The 27,296-nt window shown below is 40.7% G+C and overlaps 2 protein-coding genes across 3 annotated transcripts; one reads left to right on the top strand and one right to left on the bottom strand.

The window, feature by feature from the left end:
- Positions 1–1,708: 1,708 nt before the first annotated feature.
- htr6 (5-hydroxytryptamine (serotonin) receptor 6) lies at positions 1,709–13,571 on the top strand. The gene is made up of 3 exons (XM_054795050.1): positions 1,709–2,977; positions 3,933–4,067; positions 12,326–13,571. The coding sequence occupies exons 1-3, from the start codon at positions 2,102–2,104 to the stop codon at positions 12,683–12,685; spliced, it is 1,371 nt and encodes a 456-aa protein (XP_054651025.1). The 5' UTR covers positions 1,709–2,101; the 3' UTR covers positions 12,686–13,571.
- On the bottom strand, positions 13,558–26,972 carry tmco4 (transmembrane and coiled-coil domains 4). 2 transcript variants are annotated; one of them, XM_054795037.1, is made up of 14 exons: positions 26,837–26,972; positions 26,180–26,330; positions 25,495–25,669; positions 24,347–24,374; positions 22,401–22,530; positions 22,208–22,305; positions 21,323–21,466; positions 21,130–21,240; positions 19,724–19,888; positions 19,510–19,646; positions 18,058–18,142; positions 16,599–16,716; positions 16,362–16,479; positions 13,558–15,758 (listed from the first exon to the last, which is right to left on the bottom strand). In XM_054795037.1, the coding sequence occupies exons 1-14, from the start codon at positions 26,877–26,879 to the stop codon at positions 15,339–15,341; spliced, it is 1,923 nt and encodes a 640-aa protein (XP_054651012.1). In that variant the 5' UTR covers positions 26,880–26,972; the 3' UTR covers positions 13,558–15,338. The 2 variants fall into 2 exon arrangements, with proteins under 2 accessions (XP_054651012.1, XP_054651003.1); XM_054795028.1 differs by having other exon boundaries at positions 13,559–15,758; positions 21,121–21,240.
- Positions 26,973–27,296: the final 324 nt, after the last annotated feature.

Genomic DNA, 27,296 nt, shown 5'->3' with positions numbered 1-27,296 from the left:
CCCTGTGTGAAAAAGTGATTGCCCCTAAACCCTGAAGTGGTTGGGCCACCCTTAGCAGCAACAACTGCAATCAAGCATTTGTGATAACTTGCAATGAGTCTCTTGGAGGAATTTTGGCCCACTCATCTTTGCAGAATTGTTGTAATTCAGCCACATTGGAGGGTTTTCCAGCATGAACCACCTTTTTAAGGTCATGACACAGCATCTCAATAGGGTTGAGGTCAGGACTTTGACTAGGCCACTCCAAAGTCTTCATTTTGTTTTTCTTCAGCCATTCAGAGGTGGACTTGCTGGTGTGTTTTGGATCATTGTCCTGCTGCAGAACCCAAGTTGGTTTCAGCTTGAGGTCACGAACACATGGCCGTATATTCTTCCTCAGGATTTTTTGGTAGACAGCAGAAATTGAGGTTCCATTTATCACAGCAAGTCTTGCATGTCCCGAAGCAGCAAAACAGTCCCAGGCCATCACACTATCACCACCATATTTTACTGCTGTTATGTTCTTTTTTTTACGCCACATGGAATGGGACACACTTTCCAGAGAGTTCAACTTTTGTCTCGTCAGACCACAGAGTATTTTCACAAAGGTCTTGGGGATCATCAAGATGTTTACTGGCAAAATTGAAACGAGCCTTAATGTTCTTTTTGTTCAGCAGCCCAGTGTCTTTGTTATGGTGGAGTCATACTGACCTTAACTGAGGCAAGTGAGTCCTGCATGACGTATGAGTGAAGGGGTACTCATGGTATGACAAAAAGGCTCCGGGAGTTCACAAGACAAAAAAAGGTTGGGAAACACTGATCTAGACCAGTGCTTACGGCTGAGTGGTATTTTATTTTAATTTACATTTTTGTCACATAATTAGATAAAGAGAATATATACTGCAGAATTTGTTTTTCAAATGATAAAAAATAACTATATAAAGAAATGTATAAATAGGTGCAAAGTTATGAAGGTGATTTATTTCTGCATTTTAATATTTTTTCTCTTATGGCCAAATTATCCATCCATTTTCTATGACGCTTGTCCTCACTGGGGTTGGCCAAATAATAACATTTGTTATAATATTGTATTGTTTAATAATACTTTATCCATATTAAAGCTGTAATTGATAAGTCAGATAAATTCAGCATTATGTTTTATAGCCTCCTGATTTATTTCTGAATGTTAGTATTTTTCTTTTTTGTTGGTGTCCAATAATAAAATTACAAATATTTCTATGTTTTCTTTCTTTTAAAAAATTACATTTTTTAAGCCATTTTAAACTGTAATTTTTAGAAATTCAGCCTCGTGTTTTGTGTTCCCCTGGTTAATTCCTGCATTTTTTTCTGTTTTTGGGGCCCAATAACAAAATAGCTAATATTTATAGTATTTTTTTTTTTACATTTCTAAAATATTTTATTTTTAGCCATATTAAAACTGTAATCGATGTGTCTTACAAATTTCAGATCGTGTTGTGTGTCTTTCAACTGCTACTTCAAAAATATTATTGTTATACATTGCTGCTATTATAGTAATAATATATATTTTATATATTAAATTAATTATCATCATTTTTGGTGCCTTTTTAATTATGCTTTCAGAGTAAGCATCAAAAGTTTGAAAAAGTAAAGATGAATTACTAGTCCGAAACACCGTGACCAACCGTGGACAACCAGCACCCACCCACACGAATCCCCATCATGTCCAATTAGCATGTCTTGGCGATGATGGTGCATGCTCCTGCATTAACATCCCCATGCTTTCACACACTCCTTCTCTCCTCTCGCGGGGATGCGCGCTAGAGTGGCCGACACGGGGATTAACGGGAGCCGGTGGACGGGGGCTCTAAACGCGGCGTAACAAGGACCCTGATACCTCTGTTATACATTTTTGTGGAAAAGACTGACGGATGAATCGCTTGGCGGCGTCTCCCAGAATAGAAAGAAGTGCAGGCAGAGATCCAGCAGCTCAGTACAGACTTGGAATTTTGAAGAATTTGCTGTGTTTCTTGCTCACCTTCTGGTGGAATTCAGGTTTTCATGACCATGGATTAACAAGAGTGATCCCTTGCTTTGTCCAAAACCATCTGGAGTGGTTGACCAACTCTTCCCAAGCAGCACCATGTCAGACTCTGGCTCTATTGGAAGCTACAACAGCAGTTTTCCAAGTGCTGGTGCCTGGAACATTAATGGCAGCGGCCCCTGGTTGCTGGCCTTCCTGCTGACTGTTATCATCTTCATCACCGTGTGTGGCAATGTGCTGCTCATTGCCCTGGTGTTTGCCCACCGCTCCCTACGTTGCACCTCCAACTGCTTCCTGGTGTCCCTGTTCCTGTCGGACCTCATGGTGGCGCTGGTGGTCATGCCTCCGGCCATGCTCAACATTCTGTGCGGGGCCTGGGTGCTCTGGCCGGCCTTCTGCCCTGTGTGGCTCTGCTTCGACGTCATGTGCTGCAGCGCCTCCATCCTCAATCTGTGTGTCATCAGCCTGGACCGCTACATCTTCATCATCTCGCCACTGCGGTACAAGCAAAGGATGACCCTCCCTCGGGCGCTGCTCCTGGTGGGGGCCGCCTGGGGGTTGGCGGCGCTGGCATCCTTCCTGCCTATTGAGATGAAGTGGCACAGCTTGGGCTACCTAAGTGGCCAGCCGCCAACTACGGGAGGCGGCTCTGACTTGCCGTACTCGGCGTCCTACTTCCAGGTCTCGCCGCCCGGAGGACTTTACTTTCAGTGTCGCCTGCAGGTTACCCTGCCCTTCGCTCTGGTGGCGTCCGTGCTCACCTTCTTCTTGCCCTCTGGCGCCATCTGCTTCACCTACTGTCGTATTCTTCTGGCAGCTCGTAGACAAGCCAAGAGGGTGGCCGCCCTGAGCCATCCGCCACACCCTCACCCCTCTCTCGGGGAACCATCCAGGCCTCCTTCACTTGGGGGTACAGCTCAGCAAGATGGAGATGACTGCAGCCACCAGCAGCGCCCAGTGTCACAGAATCTGCCGGTAAGTACTCACACCGGTCCCAGTTGTCCCATAACCAGCATAACCACAGTTACCCATAAAAACGTATTTACGGTGTATACTTGTGCTGTGGTACGGTTCAGTTCGCAATTCGTCTGTTTTCAAAAGTTGTAAGGGGTACCAACCTTCCATGAGGGAAGTGGGGCAGCATTGGTTGCTAGTGTCAAGGTCAAGTATCTGTGCCTAACAAAAATAACTAGACAGTACACTTTGGTACGGTTCATTCAGAAGAATTTTTCATGGTCAAAATAGTTTTAAAGAGTACCAAAACCGATAGCAATCGACCAAAGGGGCAGTGGAATCGACAGTAGAATCGTTGCTGGTGCCCAGTATTTGAGTGGCCAGGCTGTAGATCAGGCCAGTATTGAACATTTTCGACCCTTTGGAGCCACATTACTCCTGTCCCGGGTACAACAATGTGTCAGTGAGTAACTTAAACACATAATATGGTACCAACCGGCCATGGGGGCAGTGGGTAATATTTGTTTCCACTGTCCAGGGTGAGTATTTGTGCATGGGTCACTTCTACTAGTCCAGTATCGAGTCTCTTGGCTTGACCATCTTTCACGTATAAAATGTGTCACGGTGGCCCCCGCATCTTTCATTTTTGTGTACGTGGCCCCTCTCTGGAAAAGTTTGGACACTCATTGATCTCGTACATGATGAGGTGGAGCCAAGCAGGGACCACTGCTGCCTTTCTTAAAACTGCAATTTGTTTTTCATGATACAAAGTTTATGACTCCTAAATTTTGCACCAGGGTAAATAAATTGCCTCATTGCCACCGAGAAAGGCTGCCAACCGCAGCAGCCCGGTTCCTGAAGGAAGATAGAATTTCAGGAATTTTAGAACTTAAAAATAGAAATATTTTGTACAATTGAATTGAATTCAATACATTTTGATGATGAAGCCTTGCGGTGGTTCTTTTTTCGCCCATAGCCGTCAGTGAACAGCGAGCGTCGCCTGGCTCACAGACAGGGTCGCAGGGCGCTGAAGGCCAGCCTGACGCTGGGAGTCCTCCTGGGACTCTTCTTCTGTGCTTGGCTACCCTTTTTCATCACCAACATGGCTCAGGTCAGTATAAGTGTACTGTGGGTGAATGCTGAAGAAAGACTTGATGAATTAAGGACTATAAGACTAGGTAATACCACACAGTATGTTGTAGTGATCCACAGATGGTTATGGTTATGGTTATGGATGTCCGATATTGGCTTTTTTGCTGATAGCCGATATACAACTGTCAATTTCCGAGTCCGATACCAACCGATACCGATATGTTTAACATAACATATCTTTTTCTTGAGTAAATTTTTTCTAAAGTAACAATACTCTTAAATGAGTGTAGTTGTTTCGTTGGCTACTCCACCCATCTCTAAGTAGATCATTCATGTATTCCATATTTGACACAAGAATATGTTTGTGTTTCTTGTGCCTTGATTTGTGTTATTTTTGGAAAGATTTGATTTATTTATTTATGTTGAGATTTATTTTATGTATTTATTTTATTCACATTGCAAGAGGACTGCTTTCAATACTAGACTTTTGAACTATTTCGGTGCTTTCCTGACTACACTTTGGGAACACAAGATCAGAACAGATTTCTGACACCCTAAGCTTGAACTCCGACAGGCGAGAGGCACAACAATGCCAAACAAAAAGCAAAATGATACCAGTCCTGGAAATCCCAGTCCAAAATCAGAAACAGGGCCATTCTGGCTGTTGGATGAGGTTGATTTGACATTAGAGTGTGCCTTGAAGAATGTAAATCTGGGTTCAACATCTTGTTTACTTCAAGATGAAAGACACTAGAAGTTATTTCAAGCCTTGAGGGAGGAGATGACAGCACTACCTTTCCAATCTGTAGCACAAATAAGGCTGGATCTAAGAGAGCAAACACAGATTGGAAATGTACAATCGCAGAACAGCCTCAAGAGCTTAATAAAGTGAAGTCATAAATCTTAAGGAGGAAAATAGGACACTCCGCAAGGATACCAAGGCACTACGAGATGTTATCAAGGTACTACAAGATGACAATGCTGCCTTGCATGCGGCTCTTAAGGAGGTTAAAAACCCCAAAGGAAAATAGAGGACTACCCAATTACATCAAGCTACTACAGGATGATATCAAAGTACTACTGGATGATAATGCTTCCTTGCGTGCCACTCTTGAGGAAGAGAGAGAAGCAAAGGAAAATATCATTGAGCAAATGAAAAATACAATTGATGAGACGGATCAGAATGCACTAACGAACGGTGTGATCCTCACGGTGTGATCCTCAAATGGCGGGGGCAGTCCAGAACAGAGGAGAGCCATATTGAATGGATATTGCTTTAACAAAGCAACAAATTGCCAATTTCCTCCAATCAAAGCAGGTGGATGTATATATCCACCATAGTTGCAGTTAACCACTGCATGGCAGTAACAACGCAACACCCATCATCATCGTTAAGTTCACCATCAGGGAATTCAAAACCGCACTGCTGAAACAGGGAAAGAAGTTGAAAGCTACAAACGTCTAAATGAATGAGCAACGCTGACATCGCCAAGAAAGCACGCGACTTGAGGAAACAGGGAAAGATACTTAGTGCTTGGAGCACCAACGGCGAAATCTACATCAAGCGAAATGGAGTGCCAGCAGAGGCAAGAGTGCTTGTTGTCAAAGATACAGTATGAACGATTTGGATAAATATCCATCTGGATAAAGATTCCATCACCATGACAACAAGGAAAATGGAGGACACAACCCGCAAAGACAGAACCATGCGGTTGGAAGGATTACATTCAATAACATTTGGTATTTGACATCACCACCACGTTGTAAGGGCCTCCTCAACAAGGAGTATTGGAATTAGGAACCCATGTATCCACATTCACTGACATTCACTGTACAACACGAAAGGAAGTGGAAACCTTTAGCTGTCCAGACCACCAACTATTGGATTGGAGAATGGTATAGATCCAGACAACAACAGGGGAAAGGGAAAAAAACTTTTTTGTTGTTGTTTTTGTTTACAAACAACGGCTTTTATGATATGGAAGAATAATGTAAATAGTGAATTAGTGTGTGTTGAATACACAACATGAACAAATGTATTAGCAGTTGATGTGAAACGAAGAGGGGATAGGATTAAATCAACTTTGCTTCTACCTACTCCTTTTCGGACATGTGGAATTGTGAATTGTAAGATTCATTATTTCAATATAAACTGTATACATGTTTGAAATAAATTCCTAAATGAAACCATTAACCAATGTAAAATGAACTAAAAAAAATGGTTCAAAAACGGTCCGCATCCACCTCTGCATGCGGTTTAAAATGTTGCTATGCAGCTGTTGGTATGAAAGGCATGCGTGTTACACTAGACACACTGTTGGTTGCCGCTATTACAACACCGGTTTGTTGCAGTTGTGTGGTGCAGCATGCAAATTTGGGCAGCCTAAAGTTGTTTGCCAACTGCATAAGAAATGTTAGAAATGACATTATTTTCCTATAACAAAACATGGCGGACGGTAAATCATCCATCCATCCATCCATTTTCTATACCGCTTCTTCCTCATTAGGGTCGCGGGCGCATGCTGGAGCCTATCCCAGCTGACTTCGGGCGACAGGCGGGGTACACTCTGGACTGGTCGCCAGCCAATCGCAGGACGGTAAATCAATTGACGGCAATGTGGGTATTTTGGTTCCCAACAAAGACAACTTGGGTCGAAACACAGGCCCATTTTTAGCAAATTTGAACGACATTTTGATCAATATCATCCATTCATTGCTTTTCCTAGAAATATTGACTATATTTATTTCTCGGTTAGCTAATGCGAAAGCTCGTCTCTCTCCAAAATGTGTGGTGTCCCAGTGAGTCAGAGGTTGTTTTGTCACTTCCCTCACATGAATATGTATGTGCAACCATTACGGTGTTAAATACATCCAACAAGTCTGCCAGCCAAGCAGCCAGCAAGAGAAAAAAACAACCTTGGATACCAGTCTATTTTTGTATGGGCCAAGCCATAGACATAGACATACAATGTAGATTGGCATTTTCACTGTGACTCATTCCTCAAAGCAAACACTCTTAAGCGTCACCCCTTATGCTCCTTATTCATCTTCTTCACTTGTTGATTGTTTTTCATTCTGCAGCTCCATCTAAATTGGAAATGACACTTGCCATGTTTTTCAAGCTTACGATGCTCAAGACACTTTTTGTTTTACTTCCCATCTGTGCCCTCTCTCTCTATCTCACGCTCTCTCACACACACACACACACACACATGCACACGCACAACACTGCATCACATAGCGAACACAGGCTTGACTATGCCTGCACTCGCCTTCCTTTTCACACTCAGTGTGGTGTTCTATTCCACTCCCACCACCACCATCTTATCATCTTGATAGTATTGGACGTTGTCCTTTAGCAGCTGTCTCTGTTTTCACAGTTCCTCTTTAAATCTAATATTTATGCAGGTTATATTATTATCACTGCGGTGCACACTAGCATGCATGCACTCCCATTTCATGGAAAAGTTAATGTTTCAAGAGAAAACGCTCATTGTACTTTAAATTTATCAACTTCATTTTCTGAGTTGTGCACAAATCTGTGCTCAACTTTCTCTCTCTCTCTCTCTCTCTATACAGTCAAACTTGTCTAGAGCGGCTACTAGAGGGAGTCTGCAAAAGTGGCCTCTATAGACAGGTTGGCGTCCAGTTTGAATGTTGACCAGTAGTTTGGTCAACATTATTATTATTATTATTATTATTATTTTCCCTTTTTTTTTCCTCTACTGGTCAACATTCAAACTGGACGCCAACTTGTCTATAGAGGCCACCTGTTTATAGCGGCCACTTTGGCAGACTCCCTCTAGTGGCCGCTATAGACAAGTTTGACTGTATATATATATATATATATATATATATATATATATATATATATATATATATATATATATATACTACCCATACTATACTGTAAAGAAATACTACCCATAAAGAAATTATTCGTTCCAAAAAGCCAAAAATATTATATTTAAAATACATTTAAAAAATATTATATATTTTTTAAATAAAACCATTTATATTTTTAGAGCTTTATAATTTTGGATGCATAAAATAATTTGAAAAGCACATAAATCCATTTAAATTATGAATGAAAGGGCTCAATGAACATTTACGGTTACGTTTACCTTCACTGAAGACGTGATTCCTGACGTGACTGTCCCCGAAGACAAAATGCGGTAGCGAGACACCACCTTCCTGTTTTGCCATGATTTTTTTTTTTCACCTCTTACCTCAATACTGTAACCCAATATATACTGTATACGTGTTTGATATAAATTAATAAATTAAACCATTACCCAAAATAGGGCAAAAGAAAGTAGCAAGTGCCAACATTCTGATAAAGAAGGTAAGAATTCAAGAAATAATTCATGACCAGATAGAAAAATGATGTCCATGTGGTGTCTCGCTGCCACATTGTGCCAACAGTCACAACTTCAGTCAAGGTAAAAGTAACCTTAAATGTTCATTTCTTCCTTTCATTCATCATTTATATGCATTTACAATTGTTTTATGCATGTAAAACTATAAAAACCTATTTTGTGTTAACATTTTTGACAGTCAACTGCTGATGACATCATAGACAGGTGACGTAGCTGACTTCCGGTTCCGGTTGCCATTTTGTTAGCAAGCTATGCTAACAAGTTTGTTTGTGATAAAAATACATAGGAATACATTAATAACACAGGTCAACTAACGCAGTGTTTATACAACACAACAAGATGCATGCCATATTGTATGCTAACCAGAAAATGTACGCAAACCGATGCAAAATTTTGTGGTAAATTTTCCATGTTAACCGAAAACCACGCTAACCGGGGCGGACGCTAACCAAGGTTGTACTGTATTTTATTTTCCCATAATCAACAAAACAATATATAATAATTTTTTTCCCCCAAAAATCCTGTTTAATGGACCCACATTATTGTAGTTTATTTTCTTTTCCTAGTCCACATTCATAATACAGGATGTAAATACCATTCCGTTTTGTCACAACACATGAAAACCCATGAGAATTTAGTAAACAATGAAACCAAAAGTTAACCATTGTAATATATGCTATTTAAACTGGATAACATGAGCGTCAATCCAACAACAAAAAAGAGTTCTGCATCACTATTTCATTACATTATTCATTTTATTTATTATGTCACATTTTTTCTTTTTTTTAAAATAGTTTTTTAAAATTATTACTATGTGTATCTTAAGCAACGCGTTTTTTGTTAGCTACAAATTACTGTGCTGTACTTTTTGTACAAAAGCCTACTAAATTCTCCACATTGCCGCTCACTATTACCTCTTGAAGCAAACAGTGGTATTACACAATGAGAATTCTAACATCAGAATCAAACCTTTTGAAATGGTGTCACCAGTGGCAGGCAGTGCATTTGCTACCTGGGCCTTTAGTGTAGAACTTAACCGTCCAGGCACTGTGAGGGCCAGTATTCGCCCACTGCACCATCCAGCCGCTTATAAAAAAAGAATAAAATAATGACCCTAACTCCATACGTAACTGTCAGGTTGCTACAATACCATTATTAATAATTCAAGACACCCAGTTAACGCTTTACCTTCAAATACATCGTCATCGATACACCTGGCTTACTTTTCTGCTAGCAACTTTGAGCATTTGTAACCAAGCACTCGGGGGTCCTTGTAAGATTTTGTAACAAGCGTGAATAGAACACATTGGTGATAGGGTGTTCAACTCCAGACCTCTACACTACAACATCATCTGGAGCAGTTCAGAATCAATATTTATCGAAAAACATGACCAAAACATAAAAGGAAAAGGCTTCTTGAGACGTCATCTGTACTTCTGTGAAGAAAGTGTCGGACGTTTTGCTCCTCATCCGAAGAGCTTCGTCAGCGAACTAATAAGTGCTGGTAGCCTCGGCCTTAAATACAGTAAGAGTGGGCGGAATTGGTGTGCCAACACCCTCCTCCTATTAACAAATGTCAAAAGAAGAGAGTAGGGAAAGAAACCCAAAAGCCCACAGAAGCAAAAAGGAGAGAAGCGGTAGTCCCTTATGTAGCGGGGGTCTCCGAAAAACTCCAGAGGATCTTATGGCAACACAAAATTCCTACCTATTTCAAACCAGTAAATACCCTGAGACAAAAATTAGTGCATCCTAAAGACAAGGCTCCAAACCAAAAACAGAGCAATGTGGTCTATTCCATCCACTGTAAAGATGAGGAATGCAAAGAGCACTACATTGGGGAAACTAAGCAAGTGCTCCAAAAAAGGCTTTATCATCACCGCAGGGACAATTCTAGCAGTACATCTACACCTTAAAGCAACCAGTCACTCTTTTGAAGACAGCGATGTAAAGATTTTGGCCAAAGAAAACAGATGGTTTGAAAGAGGAGTAAAGGAAGCTATTTTTGTCAAACAACAGAACCCATCATTGAATCGGAATGGTGGTTTGAGGTTTAATTTGGACCCTGTGTTCAGCAGGTTACTGAGACCAAAACCCACAGCTCTTGGTCTTGCAAATGAGGTGGAGCCAGGGCCGAGCCAGAACAATAGATGCTAACGAGCCAGTATCAGAGTCGTTCATACCCAACTCAGGGAGTGACACTTCCCTTTTATCAGAGGTGCTAATGTCAGGAGAGGATTAGACCACTACTCCGCCCGGGCTTAGTGTAAGGAACCAATAGGAGGAGGGTGTTGGCACACCAATTCCGCCCACTCTTACTGTATTTAAGGCCTAGGCTACCAGCACTTATTAGTTTGCTGACGAAGCTCTTCGGATGAGGAGCGAAACGTCCGACACCTTCTTCACAAAAGTACAGATGACGTCTCAAGAAGCCTTTTCCTCGATGGACAACTCCTGATCAACTGAGAGCCTACACAGACAAAACATAAAAGTTTAAATAAAAAACATCAACTAACCAGAGATGTCAATTTCTCCTCCTCAGTCAGCCATTGTTGAACACCTTTGCTCTGATCAGCGAATCAGAGGACGGAAAAATGCTGACGGACGTCCTTGTGGGCCAGCTTTGAGGCAAAACTGAAGTATGATTTTTTTTTTTTTAAGTATGTGGCATGGGCCTGATTTGAAAGGCCGTGGGCAGATTAGATTGACAAGGCAACACATAGAAGCTGAAATCTGATTGGACAAAAACATTCTAACCTACAAAACACAAGCCAAGAGACACAGTACGAAATGAAGATAATAAACTGTTGGGGGAAAAATGAATACAATGTCAATACTAATAATTGTAGGTTCGTGCATCTGATAGTGGTTAGGCCAGCAGAGAAGGCTTTGCTGGCCCTGACTGCACACCACTGGTATTTACAAGTGTAAAAACAAGGTAACCTCTGTACAAATCAATTAAAATGAAACACAACTACTCATTCTGTTGCTGCACGGTGGATGAGTGGTTAGCATGTTGGCCACACACTCAGGAGATACGAAAGATCTGGGTTCGAATCTCCATTGGGCATCTCTGTGAGAGGTTTGCATGCTCTCCCGTGCGTGTGTGGGTTTCCTCCCACTTTCCAATTAATTAATTGGCCACTAGGTATGAATGTGAGTGTGAATGGTTGGTTGTTTGGCTGGCGACCAGTCCAGGGTGTACCCTCGCCTAAAGTCTAAGCTGGGATAGGCTCCAGCATACCCCCGTGAGCGGCATAGAAAATGGATGGACAACTATTCATTCTTTGAAGATGCTCCAAAGATGCATAGTATAGTTTGTTTGTTTGTATAGTTTGTAAAAAAAAAAAAAAGTTTTTTAAAAAAGTATGCCCTTGTTTGCAGTCTTTTCACGCCAAATATGCTATTTGTATCCTATTTAACGTAACGTCTTGTTGGCAAAATTAATTTATGTATACATATGCAGTATTTAATGGCATGCTTGACTCTTATTGTACTGAGTAGCTGCTTGTAATGCTTTGCTACGTTGCAGATGTTGATTCTAGGTTTATCATCACACTTTTACTGTCAAAAATTCAGAAACAAATCCAAAGAAAAAGCAAAACACACTTTGAGGTTCGCTGAAATCTCACACTGTCACACAACACGTATTTTTCCAGAAAGTTTGACAATTTCGGGGTGTTCGACTTTAACTGGTGCTGTACAATATTAATATACTAAATACAACGCTAATATTGATATACTACGCAGACGTTTGATGATGGTGCAAGCTTGACCCTGGAACAGATTAAGATGATTTTTTTTATGGGGAAAATATATTCAAAGTAAGAAGAAATGTATACTTGAAGTTATGATGGTCCAAAATAAGAATTCCAAACGTATTTAAACTGTGTTCCTTCAGGCAGTGTGCGAGTGCGTCCCCCTGGCGCTCTTCGACGCCATCACGTGGCTGGGCTACTGCAACAGCACCATGAATCCCATCATCTACCCGCTCTTCATGAGGGACTTCAAGCGAGCGTTGGGGAAGCTCTTGCCCTGCTCCGCCTCCTCGCGCTCGCCCAGGCAACCCTCGCCGGCGCTCTCATTGTCCCTGCGCAACTCAGGAGAACCCAACATCTGCAGCGAGCCCCAGTCCCCCCTGGCCTCAGACACCACGCCCCCGCCGGCCACTGCCACGGACGCCGTGAATTTATTGGACGCCGAGCACGCCGGGCTGGACCTGCCTCTTCTTCTGCCCAATCAGGTGGTCACACTTGACTGACTGAACGGTAAAATGAAGTTGCACTGACCAAATTGATTAAAAGATGAGAAACTGCATTAAATGGAAATGTGTTGTTGAAAAACAAGGTATCCCTAAGCACATTTTCAATGTACTGTATGTGAGTGTAGAGAAGAAAAACCTTGGACTCGCTTGAGGAAGAAGTCTTTTGCCGCCACCTGATGGCTTTCATGTACAAATCACTAGACGCTGAATATAAGAGGACCTGTCTTTTTAAGACATTTATTCTCAGGGAAAAAATAGTCTTTTTTTGCGACAGCATGTATAGTTTAAATTTAAAACTTCCATTTAAAACATGAATTAGTACACTGTTTAAAGTACATCCCCAAAACTATAAATAAAAACACTTTTTTGTGGTTCAGATGGTGTAAAGACAAGTGTTTTGCTTTCTGTATTAAAGTGCATTTACTAGAAATGTAAGCCACCACAATGCAGCCCCGCGCGTATTTTTGATGTGTGTTAGCGACCGGATGAAAAACTGTCGCTTGGGGGGAAAATTGTTTGACACACCACCTTTAGTTGGCATGTATAAATCTCTAGCTCTGTTTTGTTAAGACTTTTTTTTTATAGAAGAAAAACATGCCCTGCTTTAGTGTTGTTTACGTGAAGGTTTGCATCTATAAATGTCTAGATACCGAATATGAGATGACTTGTCTTTTTGAGACTTTTTTTCAGGGGGAAAAAAAATACCATCTTATATTGGAGACAATATGGTGTACAGTCGTCCCTCGCCACTTTGTGGTTTGAATTTTGCAGCATCAATCTATCAATCATGCTGTTTCGTGGTTGAATATGGCCTATTATTAGTAAAAACGTTTTGTTTTGCCAAAATTAAGCATTTTCAAGCATAAAAATGGCTAAATGAACTACAATACAAATATGGCACTCATAAGATGCACTGAAAGACAGTGTGAATGATATGTAGTACTCTACATTGGTCACTAGGTGTCAGTAATGTTACTGTAATGTTCAGGGATACACAAACACCAGACTTGATTGCAGTTTTTTATTGCAGGTTTGAATAATCTCAGGCACAATAATCCCCAATAAAAACACAAGCTACTATTGTGGCCTTTACCCTAAAACTCAACTCTGAACCCCCAACATCACTTCCTGTCTACCCGACACTGTCTTCCCCTAGGGAACACAGTTATATCAATACACACTAGCATGAGTCTTATTTGTGTCCTAGATGGCTTATTTACTCTTATTATATATACGATATTGAGTAATACGAGTGTAAAGGTGACTATAGGGGTGTTATTTCATGTCTAGAGGGCTCTAATTAAAAACTGTATTTAGAAGATCCTAAACCGGTTTTCTATTGTCTAACTATGAAAATATTCCATTTATAAAGAAGGAATCCTACTTTGCGGAAATTCACTTATTACGGTCAAGTCTGGAAGTCATTATCCGTGAACAGCGAGTGATTACTGTACACAGTTATAAGCCTAAAACTAAAAAAACTAAAACATGAATTAATAGTGAATTGTCATTAGTCTACAAACTATGTTTAAGTGGTTAACTACACACTTCATTGACAACAGGAATGACTTACTTGCATGGCAGTGCATACGGGATAGCAGTTGTGGCCCATAGTGGGATTCCCCCATTTTTTTTGTTTTTTGTTCCACTGCAGCTCTCCAACTTGCACCTCGAGTCCTGCATGTCTACTTGAATTCATCTTTGTGTCCCTTGAAAATGCACTACAATAGGTCCCCAACTTGCGAACATTCGGAGATACGAACGCAAGCTGGCTGGTCTATATTTTCATTTATTTTGCCTTGTAGTAACTCAATATTTATACTGCTACATGCTTGACCAGTAGAGGGCACTGTGACACTGCTAATGGGACCAACAGGTAGAGGAAGAAGGTGTGGAAAGAGTGTAAAGGAGAAATGGAAAGCTAAATTGTAGCTGTACGATGCAACCCGGACAGAGCGTGTGATTAAAGTTCATGAAGAGTTAACAGGCCTGCTTAATTCTACACCACCCACAGAACACTACCTCTTTTAGAAGAGTCTAACGACGACGACCATTTGTCCTTTTTTCAATAACTCCTCCTCCAACTCCACCACAACGACGTATGCTCGACCACTCCTCTTCAAAGGTAAATAACATTTATCATTACGTATTATTATATCATTTTTATTATTATTAATTTTCATTAATTATCCTTGTTTAATATTACTATTGCATCCAAACTCATATTTACATACATACACATATACTGTATATGTATACACGTACATGTAGTACCTATATCATTGGTAATATTACCTTTTGTTGGACTTACGAACAAATCAACTTGCGAACGGTCGTCTGGAACCAATTGTGTTTGTTAGTTGGGGACCTAGTGTATTAAGTTATTATTATTATTACTTGGTGCACCTTAGGACCTAACTGTAGCTGATGATCTCCAGTGGCACTGGGCACCAGTGAAGTTCAACATTACCAATGGCCATAGAGCTACAAACTGCTAATCCACCTTAGCCATGCTGCTGCTCAGTGCCTTGATTTTCCTATGGAATCATACTCAACTGTAATGAGACCAGGCTAAAATTCACATCTTCTCCAACAAATGTTGGATTCTAAAAAAAAAAGGAAGTAGGCAGCTGGTCCAGTCACAGCCTCCTCACATGTTCGGCCCCCTGTGCTCTGTAGTCCAGTGTGCATCGTCCCAGCTCCACAAAACAGCGTCATTATCTGCCTCTTCACTATCATTAAAAGCAGCAGGTCCAGAGTTAGCGTTGCTCTCCTGTGAGGAGAGTGCTATATTGTTCTTGGCTCTAGGTGGACTTCTGGACTCATCACTTTGAAGAGAGTCCAATAGGTCTGAGATATCAGGAATGTCCCAGCCGTCGCCAGTCTCCGCCGTCTCCTCACCGACACCCTTGAATGGATTTTGGGTTTGGTCAGACGTGTCCACCGAGGCCTCTGTAATGGTTACAGGTTGAGGGAGTGCAAAAGAAGCTCCGGGGACTTCTTTGGTGGGAACGCCTACTGCCACCAAGATGGTGTCCATTTGACGCATGTAGTCTAGGTGACCTTTTACCTGGTGAACAGAAATGTGCTTTTAATGCAGTGTTTCCCAACCTTTATTGAGTCAAGACACATGTTTTACATTAGGAAAATCTCCCATAACACTGCCAACAGGTGGATAAACTTCTACCTCCTACTGAAGAGCATTTAATTGCTCTGCCCGTCACTATAGATAGGTGAACAAAGATACATTATTTGTCATGAATCAATAATAATTTTTGGATAATTTCTCACAGTGGTTGGGTGAATGAATACTGTAATTCTTTGTAAATTAGTCACAGAAAGTCTGTTTTTTTAAAATACTTGTCAAAGATCAAATCTGTTTGATCTTCTCTGAATTAAAGCCAGGAAATAACCGAATGACACCATCACAAATGAATATTTCAAAGAATTAAGCAGAACGTCTGTGTGAAAATGGTGATGTGTGTACACAAGGCAAAGCAATCTCCATTCATTTTAGGCACAATTCCATCCAAAAGAGCCTCTTCATTCACAGATTCTAACAGATGTGATATTTTACACTTGACCTATCAAGTGTCGCCATGCACTTGGGGGGAAAAAAATAAACGCAATAACACTTCAGTTGCTCGGTTTTAAAATAAAAGCTGTGACTCACCACGGAGGAGAGGTCTACGTTGATAACACGGCGATCAGCGATGCTGATTGGCTGTAGCCCGGCAACGCACAGCTGTGCAGCTGAGCTCCGGTACAAGAACCCCAGTAGCCAATCCCCTCTGACATGTGGACAAGGGCAGGAAGAAATTTGAGTGGGCCATAATTCAATCACAAATCAAGCAGCTGCAACTAAATAACCAAAAAACACTGATACTGTAAAATGTGAATATTCCATTACCTGCAGTACCCATTGACTATTTTTCCAGCCACCACCCGGGTAATTCTCTCCCAAGCCTTCTCTGAGCCATCCACGGGGGCCCCCAGAAGGACCACATCCTCCACGACGCCTTCACTCCCTGCCGAACGGCAAACAAAACACTACACCAATATTCTCTTTTCTGGAATTTAAATCATGCAGCTCTATAACAATGTTAGGAATAATATTTATGTCTTTATTTTGATTTTAAATGTAATTATCTGATTGAAATTTCAATATTGTATTGTATGATACTGTATTTTAAATAATGGTTTATTAAAAATAATATGTATTCATAATTTTTAGTGTACATGTGATGTTTCTATTGAATTAAAACGTTTATTCCGGATTTTCTTCATGAGTGGAAGCAAGCACAATGACAGCGTAGCTGTGCAACTCTGGGGAGGAGGGGAATTACAAACATTTTTATTATAATATTGTCGATATTGAACAATTGGGTACCCTTTTGGGCCTGTGTTAAGATAACAGTTGTAACAACAACTTCCCCAAAGTGCTTGCGTGCTGGGTTTTGGTTGGTTTTCTTTCAAGTATGGGAAAGTTATGGGAGCTGCTCAATGTGCAAAATCATTTGTGTTGTGAAATGACGCGATATAAGTTTGTTTCGCTTGACAAAAAGTAAACGACGAAAACCACACAAGCATCAGCCGCAACAAGTCATGCTAGCAGCAACAATGGAGGAGTGTCTCAAATTTTATCTGAGAGGACATTGAGGGCAACAAGAAAACAGATAGCCGCAGCAAAAGTGGACATTCTCGAATATAATACTGAAGCAACACGTTAAGCTAACATTAGCATGTGTGCTTATTTTTGTAATTTCATTAAAAAAATTTCATTACACCTGCTCTACCCATAAGTGACCAGCAGAGGTTTAGATGGTATTGGCTCAGTACTTTCGGAAACCCCAACAAACCAGGTAATAGAAATAGCACCTGCTTTGACCAACTTCAAAATAGTACTACAGAAAACTGCGAAAACCCCACCGCATGAGTTGGAACAGGTCATGCTAACAGTAACAATGGAGGAATATCTGAAATTTGATCTGAGAGGAGACTGACAGCAGCAGGAAAACCATAGCCCTGCAGCAAAGTGGAGACTGTGGAGTATAATACTACAGCATGCAGAGCAACAGGGTAAGCTAATGTTAGCATGTGTGTTTATTTTCACCATTTTGAGACACGTATCCTTGAATGTACTAACAAATCTGCTCGAACACTGACTGACAAGCCGTAGTTTACATCACCTACGTACAGTACAGTATATGGTATTGGCTCAGTATTTGGAACCCCAATGGATGAGGTACAAAAAATAGTGCCTCGTCGTACCTGCATTTGTCAATGGAAAAGGTGCCAATAGTGAGTAGGTTTCATGCAGTGGGAAAGGGGCATACATTTCATGTTCATACCTTTAGTCATAGTCATACCTTGATCATTTGCAAGCTCCTGAAGACAGAAGTAGATGACTCTGGCCCCGAGACTGAAACCAATCAGACTGACAGGGCGCTTCCCCTTTAAATACACAGAGCACCTCATTTTTTGGGTAAACGTTGATTCAAAGCAGGGTTTTTTCAAAGTGTGGCACAGCAAGTCTACCTTCAGAGAACATAAAATGGCTAGGTCCTGTTAGGGCTGGGCGATATGGACCAAAACTCATATGCCGATATATTTATGTTGAATATCGATATACGATATTTATCCCGGTATTTTTTCCACTAAGTGAGTTTCAACAAAGGCAAAGACAACTACTGTATGCGTGCAAAGTTGTTTCAATACACCCAACATTTTTTTTTATAGAAAAATAGCTTTTAAAATAAACTGGTCCATTCTCTTTTTGAAATAAATATAAAAAAAGTAAAATATAATAAACTTCTTTATAACAAACCTTTAGCTATGCTGAAATCCTCATTTCAAAAGCACAAAGGAACAAAATAAGAAATAAAGTGCTCCGTTTAAGAGGAATTTTTTAAATGTCAGCAGCAACTTAAAAATACTCGAAACAGTATTATTTTTTAGAAAGCAGAACATTGTAGGAGAGACAAAAAAGTGAGTAAAAGCACCTTAATTACGTTTAGAACTACAAATAAACATAATTCTTAGTTTGTTAATTTAAAATTGGCCATCAAAATAAAATAATTTTAATATTTTATCTCAGCTAGCGCCTCTCAAAGCCTAGACAGCGTAATAATTACATTTCGAACTCGCCTCCGGCAACAAACATTTACGTTTTAGATCCCGCTCTGTAAAACGGGGCGAGATCCACCCCGGTGGCATTGCGCCTTGAGGAGAGCTGACGACTGTACGAACGGCTTGTGACTGATTTCGGGGTGGAGTGGACGTTGCAGGAAAACCCGCAGCTGTGCACTGACAACACACAAACTGCACAACAAAACTATTTTCACTTTTGAGTCCCCAAATACCAGAAAAAACTCAAATGACGCCAGGAAAAGTAGATAGATTTGTCTCCAAGAGCTTATGCTCCGACCCTCCTCTCTCCTCCTCCTTTATGCACGGAGGGGTGTGAAGCAGGGGTGAGACATCCGTGTCAAGATACAAGAGAACAGCGCAAATGCAGTCAATATCCATATGAATGATATTTTTGTTTTGGATATCGTGCTGAAAAAAAATATTGATATTTTAAAAATATTGATATATCGCCCAGCCCTAGGTCGTGTCCTACTCTCTGAAAAACTAATTTTCTGGAGGATAATTTGTTGAATTTTTGGCCCACCCCAAACTCTCTCACTATAGGAAGTAATTTTAATTCACTCTTAATTTGTTTTTTTATTTTCCTCAAATTGCTGCGCCTCTGTTGTAATGGGATGCTCACTAACAATGCCGACAGCTGAAAAAAGGGTTTGAAGAAGAAGCATTCTTACCTGCTGTCTGCTCCTCAGAACCTGGGCCAGGTGCTTCCCCACCTCAGCGGAGCGGTTCAGGCAGACACACCAGGGATGGTCGATGACACTGGCAGCAGCCAGCAAGGAGGCGGGCCACGTCAGAGCTGTCACGATACCTGCACAGCCATGATGTGTCAATCGCTCGCGCACATTTAAACAGATCCAGATGTTTCAGGTATCATCCTCCTCCTACCTGAGAGCACCGTGTACTTTAGGGCCTCCTGGGCCACCATGCTGACCAATCCGTCCAAAAGCGAGGTCATAGCTGAGCCCAGGTCCCTGAGGAAACGTGACTCCCACACCAGGCAGTACTGCTCCCCACAATCCCCGAGGCTGCACCACGGGGCCTGGAAGGAGTCTGGCGGAGAGTGGTTAGCCGGTTATGTAAAATATGACTGGCTGGCAGTTACAAATTAAGTGCTACTTAGCTACTGCATGTGAAGTGTGTACTACTACTTGGGGAGTGCACTGGTGGGCGAAGAGAACAGTGTTGATACACGGACTATATCAGCAATACGTCCACGTTTCCTCACCAAATGGCTAATATAGTCATAAATATGAAAATATATACAGTGGTGTGAAAAAGTGTTTACCCCATTCCTGATTTCTTATCTTTTGGCATGTTTGTCACACTTAAATGTTTCAAACTAATTTAAATATTAGTCAATGACAACAGTTTGTAAATACACAGGACTTGATGGAAACTGTCGTTTGTGCCAATAGATAATCACATGAGGCGTGGATGTTGAGAGTGCCTTGGGAACTTGGGAAGGGTGTAAATTATGGGACACCTCATCAGCAGTGTACAGTTGGGTCCAAAATTATTCAACCCCCATTGCGGGAAATGGTTTTAGGAAATACATAAAAAAACATTTAAATCATGTTTATAATGCAATCTTACAAGGACTTGTAAATTAGCTAAATGCAACTAAAATTACAACTATACTTTTTCTACTACACTAACAAATGTCCTTTTTGTGGTTTGCTCACTGACAAAATTGTATATATATATATATATATATATATATATTTACACACATATACTGTACATACAGTACCATAGATGGTACATCACTGATGAGACCAGGGATCTTGGTCTCAAAAAGGCTGCTCTATGTTTTTAAGCACCGACTGCAAAAAACCCTCGTCAAACATTTTTTATATGACAAACGTGCTCTGGTGTTTTAAGGAATCTGCTACAACATTTTTTTTTATTTTTAAGTGAACTCGCAGGCCGGTCTGATTTCATTCATGGGCTAGATTTGGCCCGCCAGCCCCCAGTTGAATAATACCCCTAGGGAGCACCAAAGAACATCAAGGTGAGGTGCAAATGTATTTTTTTTACTATATGTAAATATTCAAACTTTAGAAAACTGGGATGACTAATTTGAACAGCATTTCCATGTTGAGTTATGTACATGTTGCACACTCGTGACTTTTGGGAGAAGCTAAAAAATTCTCTCACTTGAAATTTAACTGTCAATTGTCAATAAGTAGTTCAAAATGAAAGTGAAAGTAATTTTAACAGACTGCTATTTACGAAATTAGTTTTGATCTACTACTATAAATCATACAGCTATAAAAACTTACTGTATTTACCACTGCAGAGCCACCCTGTCACTGCTATGGTGAGGTGAAGACGCTTTCCAGAGCTTAGTGGCAGGAATTCAAACTCCTCTATTGCTCCCACACACTTATTCATCTTATAACCTGATGACAAAACATAAAGTAAAAACTTGGTGGAGGTAATAAAAGGTTGCAGAATGAAACAGTATGATTTTTTTGTACCCACCGGTCAGTCCTGCCCCGGCTGCCCCAAACAGGGAGGCCATGATTGCAATGCCAGTGGCTGAACCCAGAACTGCAGCCCCTCCGGCCCCGAGCACAGCGCCGGCCCCTGCTGCCACCAAGGGGGCCGCCAGCCCACCAGTAAGACCTGAGAAAGAACATAATGGTCCGGCTAATTAGATAATTCAAAGTAGTTTTCAATGCTTAGGAAATCGTGCATGTTCTTAATTGTCATATACAGTACCATATACAGTATCAGCATATAGTGGCCAAAAGTGTTTATCTACAGAGTATCAGACATCTAATAAGGCATTCTTTAGTGGAAGGCTTCAATCTGTGTTATAATAATGCTATATATCTTCTACATTCGTCCACAAATACTGTAAATAACGATGCATAATAAAAGTCTTATATAGGTGCTGTAATTATTGCGTTTATTTACCTAAACCAAAGTGGGCGATAATTGAAAAGAGGCTGTTATTTCAAAAATGAGAAAACAGTATATATAACATATTTAATAATAATATGGCGCATTTGAGAAAGTGGAAAGGAAAATATAGTTCTATTCGACCACATGGTCATTTATGAACAAGTGTTTTGCACAACACAGCTGCAACAGAGCCAATGCTGTAATGGCGGTAAGGAGTAAACTAGTCAGCCAGTATTAATAGTGCCGATGAGTTCATTGTAAACAACAGTACAGCAAGTTTAACACGCATGACTTTGTCCACAGGGATGATTGTGAAAGACAATGGCTCTTTTTCTATGTGTCGGGCCTGTGATTGACAGCTGATCTCGCCAATGAGTATCTGACCTCGCGTCTGAAGTGACCATAGATTGGATTAATAATATAACAGTATACAAAATGGACAGATGAATGTATAATCACCAATCACAGTCCCTCCACCAACTGTTGCTAATCCAATAAGGAGGTAACGCCGTAATTTTCGTCCTCTTTCTCTCCTTAGACGCCGGGAGGACTCCTCTCTAGTAAACAAAGCATAGCTCCATTCATCACTAATGTAAAACATAAACATACTTTATAGCACTTTAACAAGATCTGTGTCTTAAAATAAACTTACTCGGTCTCCTCTCCTCCTTCCCTCAGCCTCTCTCCAAGGGTTTCCTCAAACTCTTCCAGCTGTTGTAAAGACACTCTAAGCAGACAGCTGACGTGACGGATGAGCACCCTTGCTCTGGCATCATACTGGCCTGAGAAAACCAGGTAGGAAGATGTACAGCGTGTAGTCAAGAGTCATTTATCACAGGAATTTAGTAGGATATTGTACAAAAAGGCGGAATACAGCAGAATCTCAAAGATGAACACTCTTGAGGTTGTACAATTTCAAATTTGGTCATTTTTTTGGGAGAAAACATCTCTAAAGTTGTTTAAAATGTAAGAATTGGAGCCACCGTAATGGATGATGTCATGCGAGATGTCAGCCCATTTCAGTAAGCAACGAAGCATGTGTTTTGCTTGGCTTTTTTACACACAATCTTTTTGTTACAAGATTATACAGTCAATCCCCACTATTCACAAGGGTTACCTTCCAAGACCCCCGCGTATTGTGAATAACTGTGAATGTTGGCTGTACCCATAAAAATGCCTATTTCTGATACTCTAAACCCTATAATCCGCCTCTCAAAGTATTTAAACATATTTAAGATTCAGTTTTACATAGTAAGAAACACCGTTCTACTTATCATGAAAAAAACTAATTACCTAATTATCAGCAAAAAAAATCTGTGAATATATGGGGAGCGAATGCAAAACCGCAAATAGGCGAAGATCTACTGTAAACCAGAAGATACCTTTTATTAACTTGTTTTTGCTGGTCTCTATTAAATGGGTTTAACTTATTTTTACGCTTGTGTGACCGTTAAGGAAAAAAAAATTGTGCAAAAGACTTAAAAGACTTACTTTTGCTTTATTAGTTAAGTTTGTAGGATTTAATATACCAACATGGCAACAACAACAACAGCGTGGTGACCCAGTGATTAGCATGTTGGCCACACAGTCAGGAGATTGAGGGTTTGAATCTTTGTTTGGGCATCTCTGCGTGGAGTTTGCATGGTCTACTCGTGCGTGCGTGTTTCCTCTTGGTACTCCGGCTTCTTCCCACATTCCAAAAACTGCATGTTGGGTTAACTGGACACTCTAAATTATCCATAGTTATGAATTTGTGTGTCCTTGTTTGTCCATATGCGCTGTGCGATTGGCTGACGCCCAGTCCAGCGTGTACCCTGCCTCTCGCCCGAACTCAGCTCACCCGTGAGGGCAAGAGGTACAGAAAATGGAAGGAAGTTTTAATATTAAGAACTTCTTTTCACACTTGTGTGACACCTAAGAATGTACTGTAAACTCATATGAAATGGCGCACCTGCAACATGACTTATCTTTGCTTCATCATTACAAATTTGTCTTTGGTCATTCAGACTGACTGTGACTATTACATTGTGTTTTGTTTTAATATAAATAGTGTTTAACTTTTTGTAATAGTATTACCGTTAACATGTTACATTTGTTATGTTAAAAGGTGGCTTAAAACATGGCCTGCACAGTTAAAAAAAATGTATTATAGTGACAGTTTGACCCAGTAATGGATCATTTATATTTCTATTGTTTCCTATGGGGCACGGTGGTCTAGTGGTTAGCATGTTGGCCACACAGTCACAGTTTGGAGATCGGGAAGACCTGGGTTCGATTCTGTGTGGAGTTTCCATTTTCTCCCTGTGCGTGCGTGGGTTTTCTGCAGGTACTCCGTTTTCCTCCCACATTCCAAAAACATGCATGTTAGGTTAACTGGCGACTCTAAATTGCCCATGGGTATGAATGTGTATTATCCTTGAATCAGACTATTTTCCAGCAACACACTCATCAAATATGGCGTGACACGTGCCGCTGATTAACCTATATTTTGCGACATTTTTTTTCCTATTTGCTATAACTTACTTACTTTTATATAACTTACTTTTTTGTAGCAAATCCTACTAAAATTCTCTCAAGTCTATCAGTAAGGTTTCTTACCTTCTTTGACAGAGAAAGATACCAGGTCCTGCAATTCAGAAGAAAATGTGTTTAAATATAAACAGTGCATCTAGGTTATTTAAGCTTGCTTTAAAACATTACTTCTCAACAATTTATCTGAGAGGAGACTGAGGGCATATTGTAGCAAGTGGAGACTAGTTTGCCTTCATTAAACGGACATTACTTCTCAACATTTTATCCAAGAGGAGATTGAGGGGCTATCCACACAGAAAGGTCTTCAGACCAAAACAGCAAAGTATTTTATCGTTTCAGCTTCTCAAGCACCTAAAAACGGCGTTCTGGGTGCCCTGAAAATGGGATTTTTTGAAAACGGCTTACAAAATGGTAAAATCTGAAAACCCTGGCTTGTCATTTTCATGTAGACAGCCTACACAAAAACTATGATGTCACTGACTCACCGCCACCTCGTCGTCATCATGTGACCAGAAGTGAGCTCTGACGACAAGCCAACATAATATCTGAATATTTCGACATGCATGACTCACCCCAGTCAACATTCTCCTGAGATTTTTTTGTCTTATTCTCTATAATAACTCGCAGTAGTAATTCCACGTCTCATTAGTCTAGATGATTCTTGGAAGGAGAAAGACGATGTAGGCGTTCTTTCGTCTTCTATGGTTTGGTGTGTCACATGGTTCCGTCTGCATGGTTGTTCACAGCGCCACACATACAGTAGTTGTGCCTTGTGTATTAAATAGTTTTCACTCTGAACTATTCCCGTCTGCATGCGACTATTTACGAATCTGGCACAGCGTGGATGCAATTTTTTTTTAAACCCGCTAAAAAAACCCCCATCTTGTTCCCGTATGAACAGGGCCCGGGGGTAACGAGAAAACGGAGCACTGCAGCAAAGTGGAGAACGTGGAGTTTAATACTGCAGCACATCCAAAACCTTTATGATCAACTTCATCTCAGGAATGACTTGTCAACACTTTATCGGAGAGAAGACTGAACACATGGCGCGACAAAGTGGATACTGTTATCTCATCATTATCACCTTTATAATTATCCTCATCTTATTAACATAACTTCTCAACATTTTATCCGAGGCAGAGATTGGAGTATGGGAGACTGTGGAGTATCATCTAATCAGCACCATCCAATTGTGTTTAATACTACAGTGATACCTGTATGATGGGGAAGGCGCCTGCAGCCATCAGAGGTTCAGCCTGCAGAATAGACATGAAGGTGTCTGTGCCCTCAAAGCCCACACCAGACAGGAAGGCCCCCATAACGGGCATCACAGACTCGTCCAAGTCTAGCCAACGGACCAAGCCCTGCAGGTACTGGCTCCTGAACGCACTGACATGGAAAACCACAATGTTTATACGTCTTCTCTCATTTTTTTGAATATGTACTTTTGGCTTTATGACAGTTACATTTTTTTGCATACCCTGTAGTATCATGCTTTAGTTGGGAGTACTATCATGCAAAACATTCAGTTTTGCGATCCTGCTGGAGCATTAAGACACAATGTAGCATACTAAAGTATTTCTAATAATACTGCATGTCCACCCTACGTAGCTACATGAGTGGGGCAACTCCTCGCTGTAGGACGTCAATCGGAATAACATATATATATTTTCACTTTTGCTACAGTTAATGATGCAGCAATCTTTATAAGGCGATGTGGCAAATGCAATTCATTGACTATGCAAATTAGGCTTGATGGTGGTCTGCACTCTACTGGGTGCCATTCTAATTACTCTGCAAAGCAATAATGTCTGAGAAGACTCTGGTATTTGTCGTCATTGGATTGTGTAGTATGTAGTAGCATAAATGTGGCATTTGTCCACCTCAGCCCTGAATTACCTATTTTCGTTGCCAGTAAACAACTGTCCCAGCGAGACGCCACACAGTCCAGCATAGGCAAATCTCCCCGGTTCACTCATCTGTCTGCTGATAATTTCCTCAGGGCTTTGGTCACAGGGGCCATGGTGTGTTGTTTCTGCCCCCCCTGGATCTGTGCAGATGAATAGATAGTCTTAATTATTGACCACAATGTCATTCAGGCGCTTGTGCAAAAATGAATTATATTTAGTGGTACAAAGGCCGAATTCATTATGGTTACCATAAAAAATTAAAGAAGTGTCATTACCCTTAAAATATACTAGGGACACAAACAATGCATCACTGGATGTAGCAGTTTTTATATAGGTGTTGCCTACGTTTCTGTCAATTCAACTAAAATAGCTCCATTGAACTGGATTACGCTAATGAGCTGACCTGAATTCTCCTGTATTTGGAAGCTACTGCAATATGCCTTTTAAAAAGGCTTCACGTTATAGCTACAAATAAAAGGAGTGTAATTATAATGCCTTATTGACATGAATAACAACACAATCAGTTTAGCCCAGTCTCGACAACTTAACAACGCAAGTGGCTCAAGCGGTAAGTTTTCATAACATCAATAGCTTAATTACTTACTCTACCCTTATATTAAAGAAATACACTGGATATTTAACATACCAGGGGTAAAATTTGTGCACGGGCTGCCTTGTTTTTCCTCCATTAGCCAAGATGTCAGAACTCACAGCACTAAACTTTTGTTGCATTCACGTCTTCCACGCAAAGCTGGGACATCTAAAGACGCACGCACTCAACCATCCCACACAGCTTGTCTCGTAGAAGTCACAATGTTCGGATACAAACCTCCGGAAAAAGGGTTTAATTGAACAAAAAGTGTTTCCTTGCGGAAAGAAAATATTTAAATGAAACATGTATGTCTTCTTGATTACCGATCACAAGTTTGTTCAAATTGTGAATATTCTACTCTACGTTAACTTTGAAGGCATCGTGCGTGGGCAAGTTTTTACGTGACGTAACGTCCACGTGGCCTAAAATGGGGCGTGGCCTTTAAAAAAAGAGACAAATCCATTTTTGTAATTTATACTACAAAAAATAGCATGTTATTTTTTACATGGAATAT

Source organism: Dunckerocampus dactyliophorus, chromosome 1 (genome assembly GCF_027744805.1).
Source record: "Dunckerocampus dactyliophorus isolate RoL2022-P2 chromosome 1, RoL_Ddac_1.1, whole genome shotgun sequence".
Lineage (NCBI taxonomy): Eukaryota > Metazoa > Chordata > Actinopteri > Syngnathiformes > Syngnathidae > Dunckerocampus > Dunckerocampus dactyliophorus.
Note: the sequence above shows the minus strand (reverse complement) of the source record. Positions and strands in the feature narration are given on the sequence as shown.

Coding starts and splice junctions, on each gene's coding strand:
- htr6 (XM_054795050.1), top strand. CDS start 2,102: ATGTCAGACTCTGGCTCTATTGGAAGCTACAACAGCAGTTTTCCAAGT. Junction 2,978..3,932: donor CAGTGTCACAGAATCTGCCG/GTAAGTACTCAC, acceptor TTTCGCCCATAG/CCGTCAGTGAACAGCGAGCG. Junction 4,068..12,325: donor TCATCACCAACATGGCTCAG/GTCAGTATAAGT, acceptor GTGTTCCTTCAG/GCAGTGTGCGAGTGCGTCCC.
- tmco4 (XM_054795028.1), bottom strand. CDS start 26,879: ATGGAGGAAAAACAAGGCAGCCCGTGCACAAATTTTACCCCTG. Junction 19,889..21,120: donor GCTCTGCAGTGGTAAATACA/GTAAGTTTTTAT, acceptor ACTCTCCGCCAG/ACTCCTTCCAGGCCCCGTGG. Junction 18,143..19,509: donor TTCTGAGGAGCAGACAGCAG/GTAAGAATGCTT, acceptor GTGTATTTAAAG/GGGAAGCGCCCTGTCAGTCT.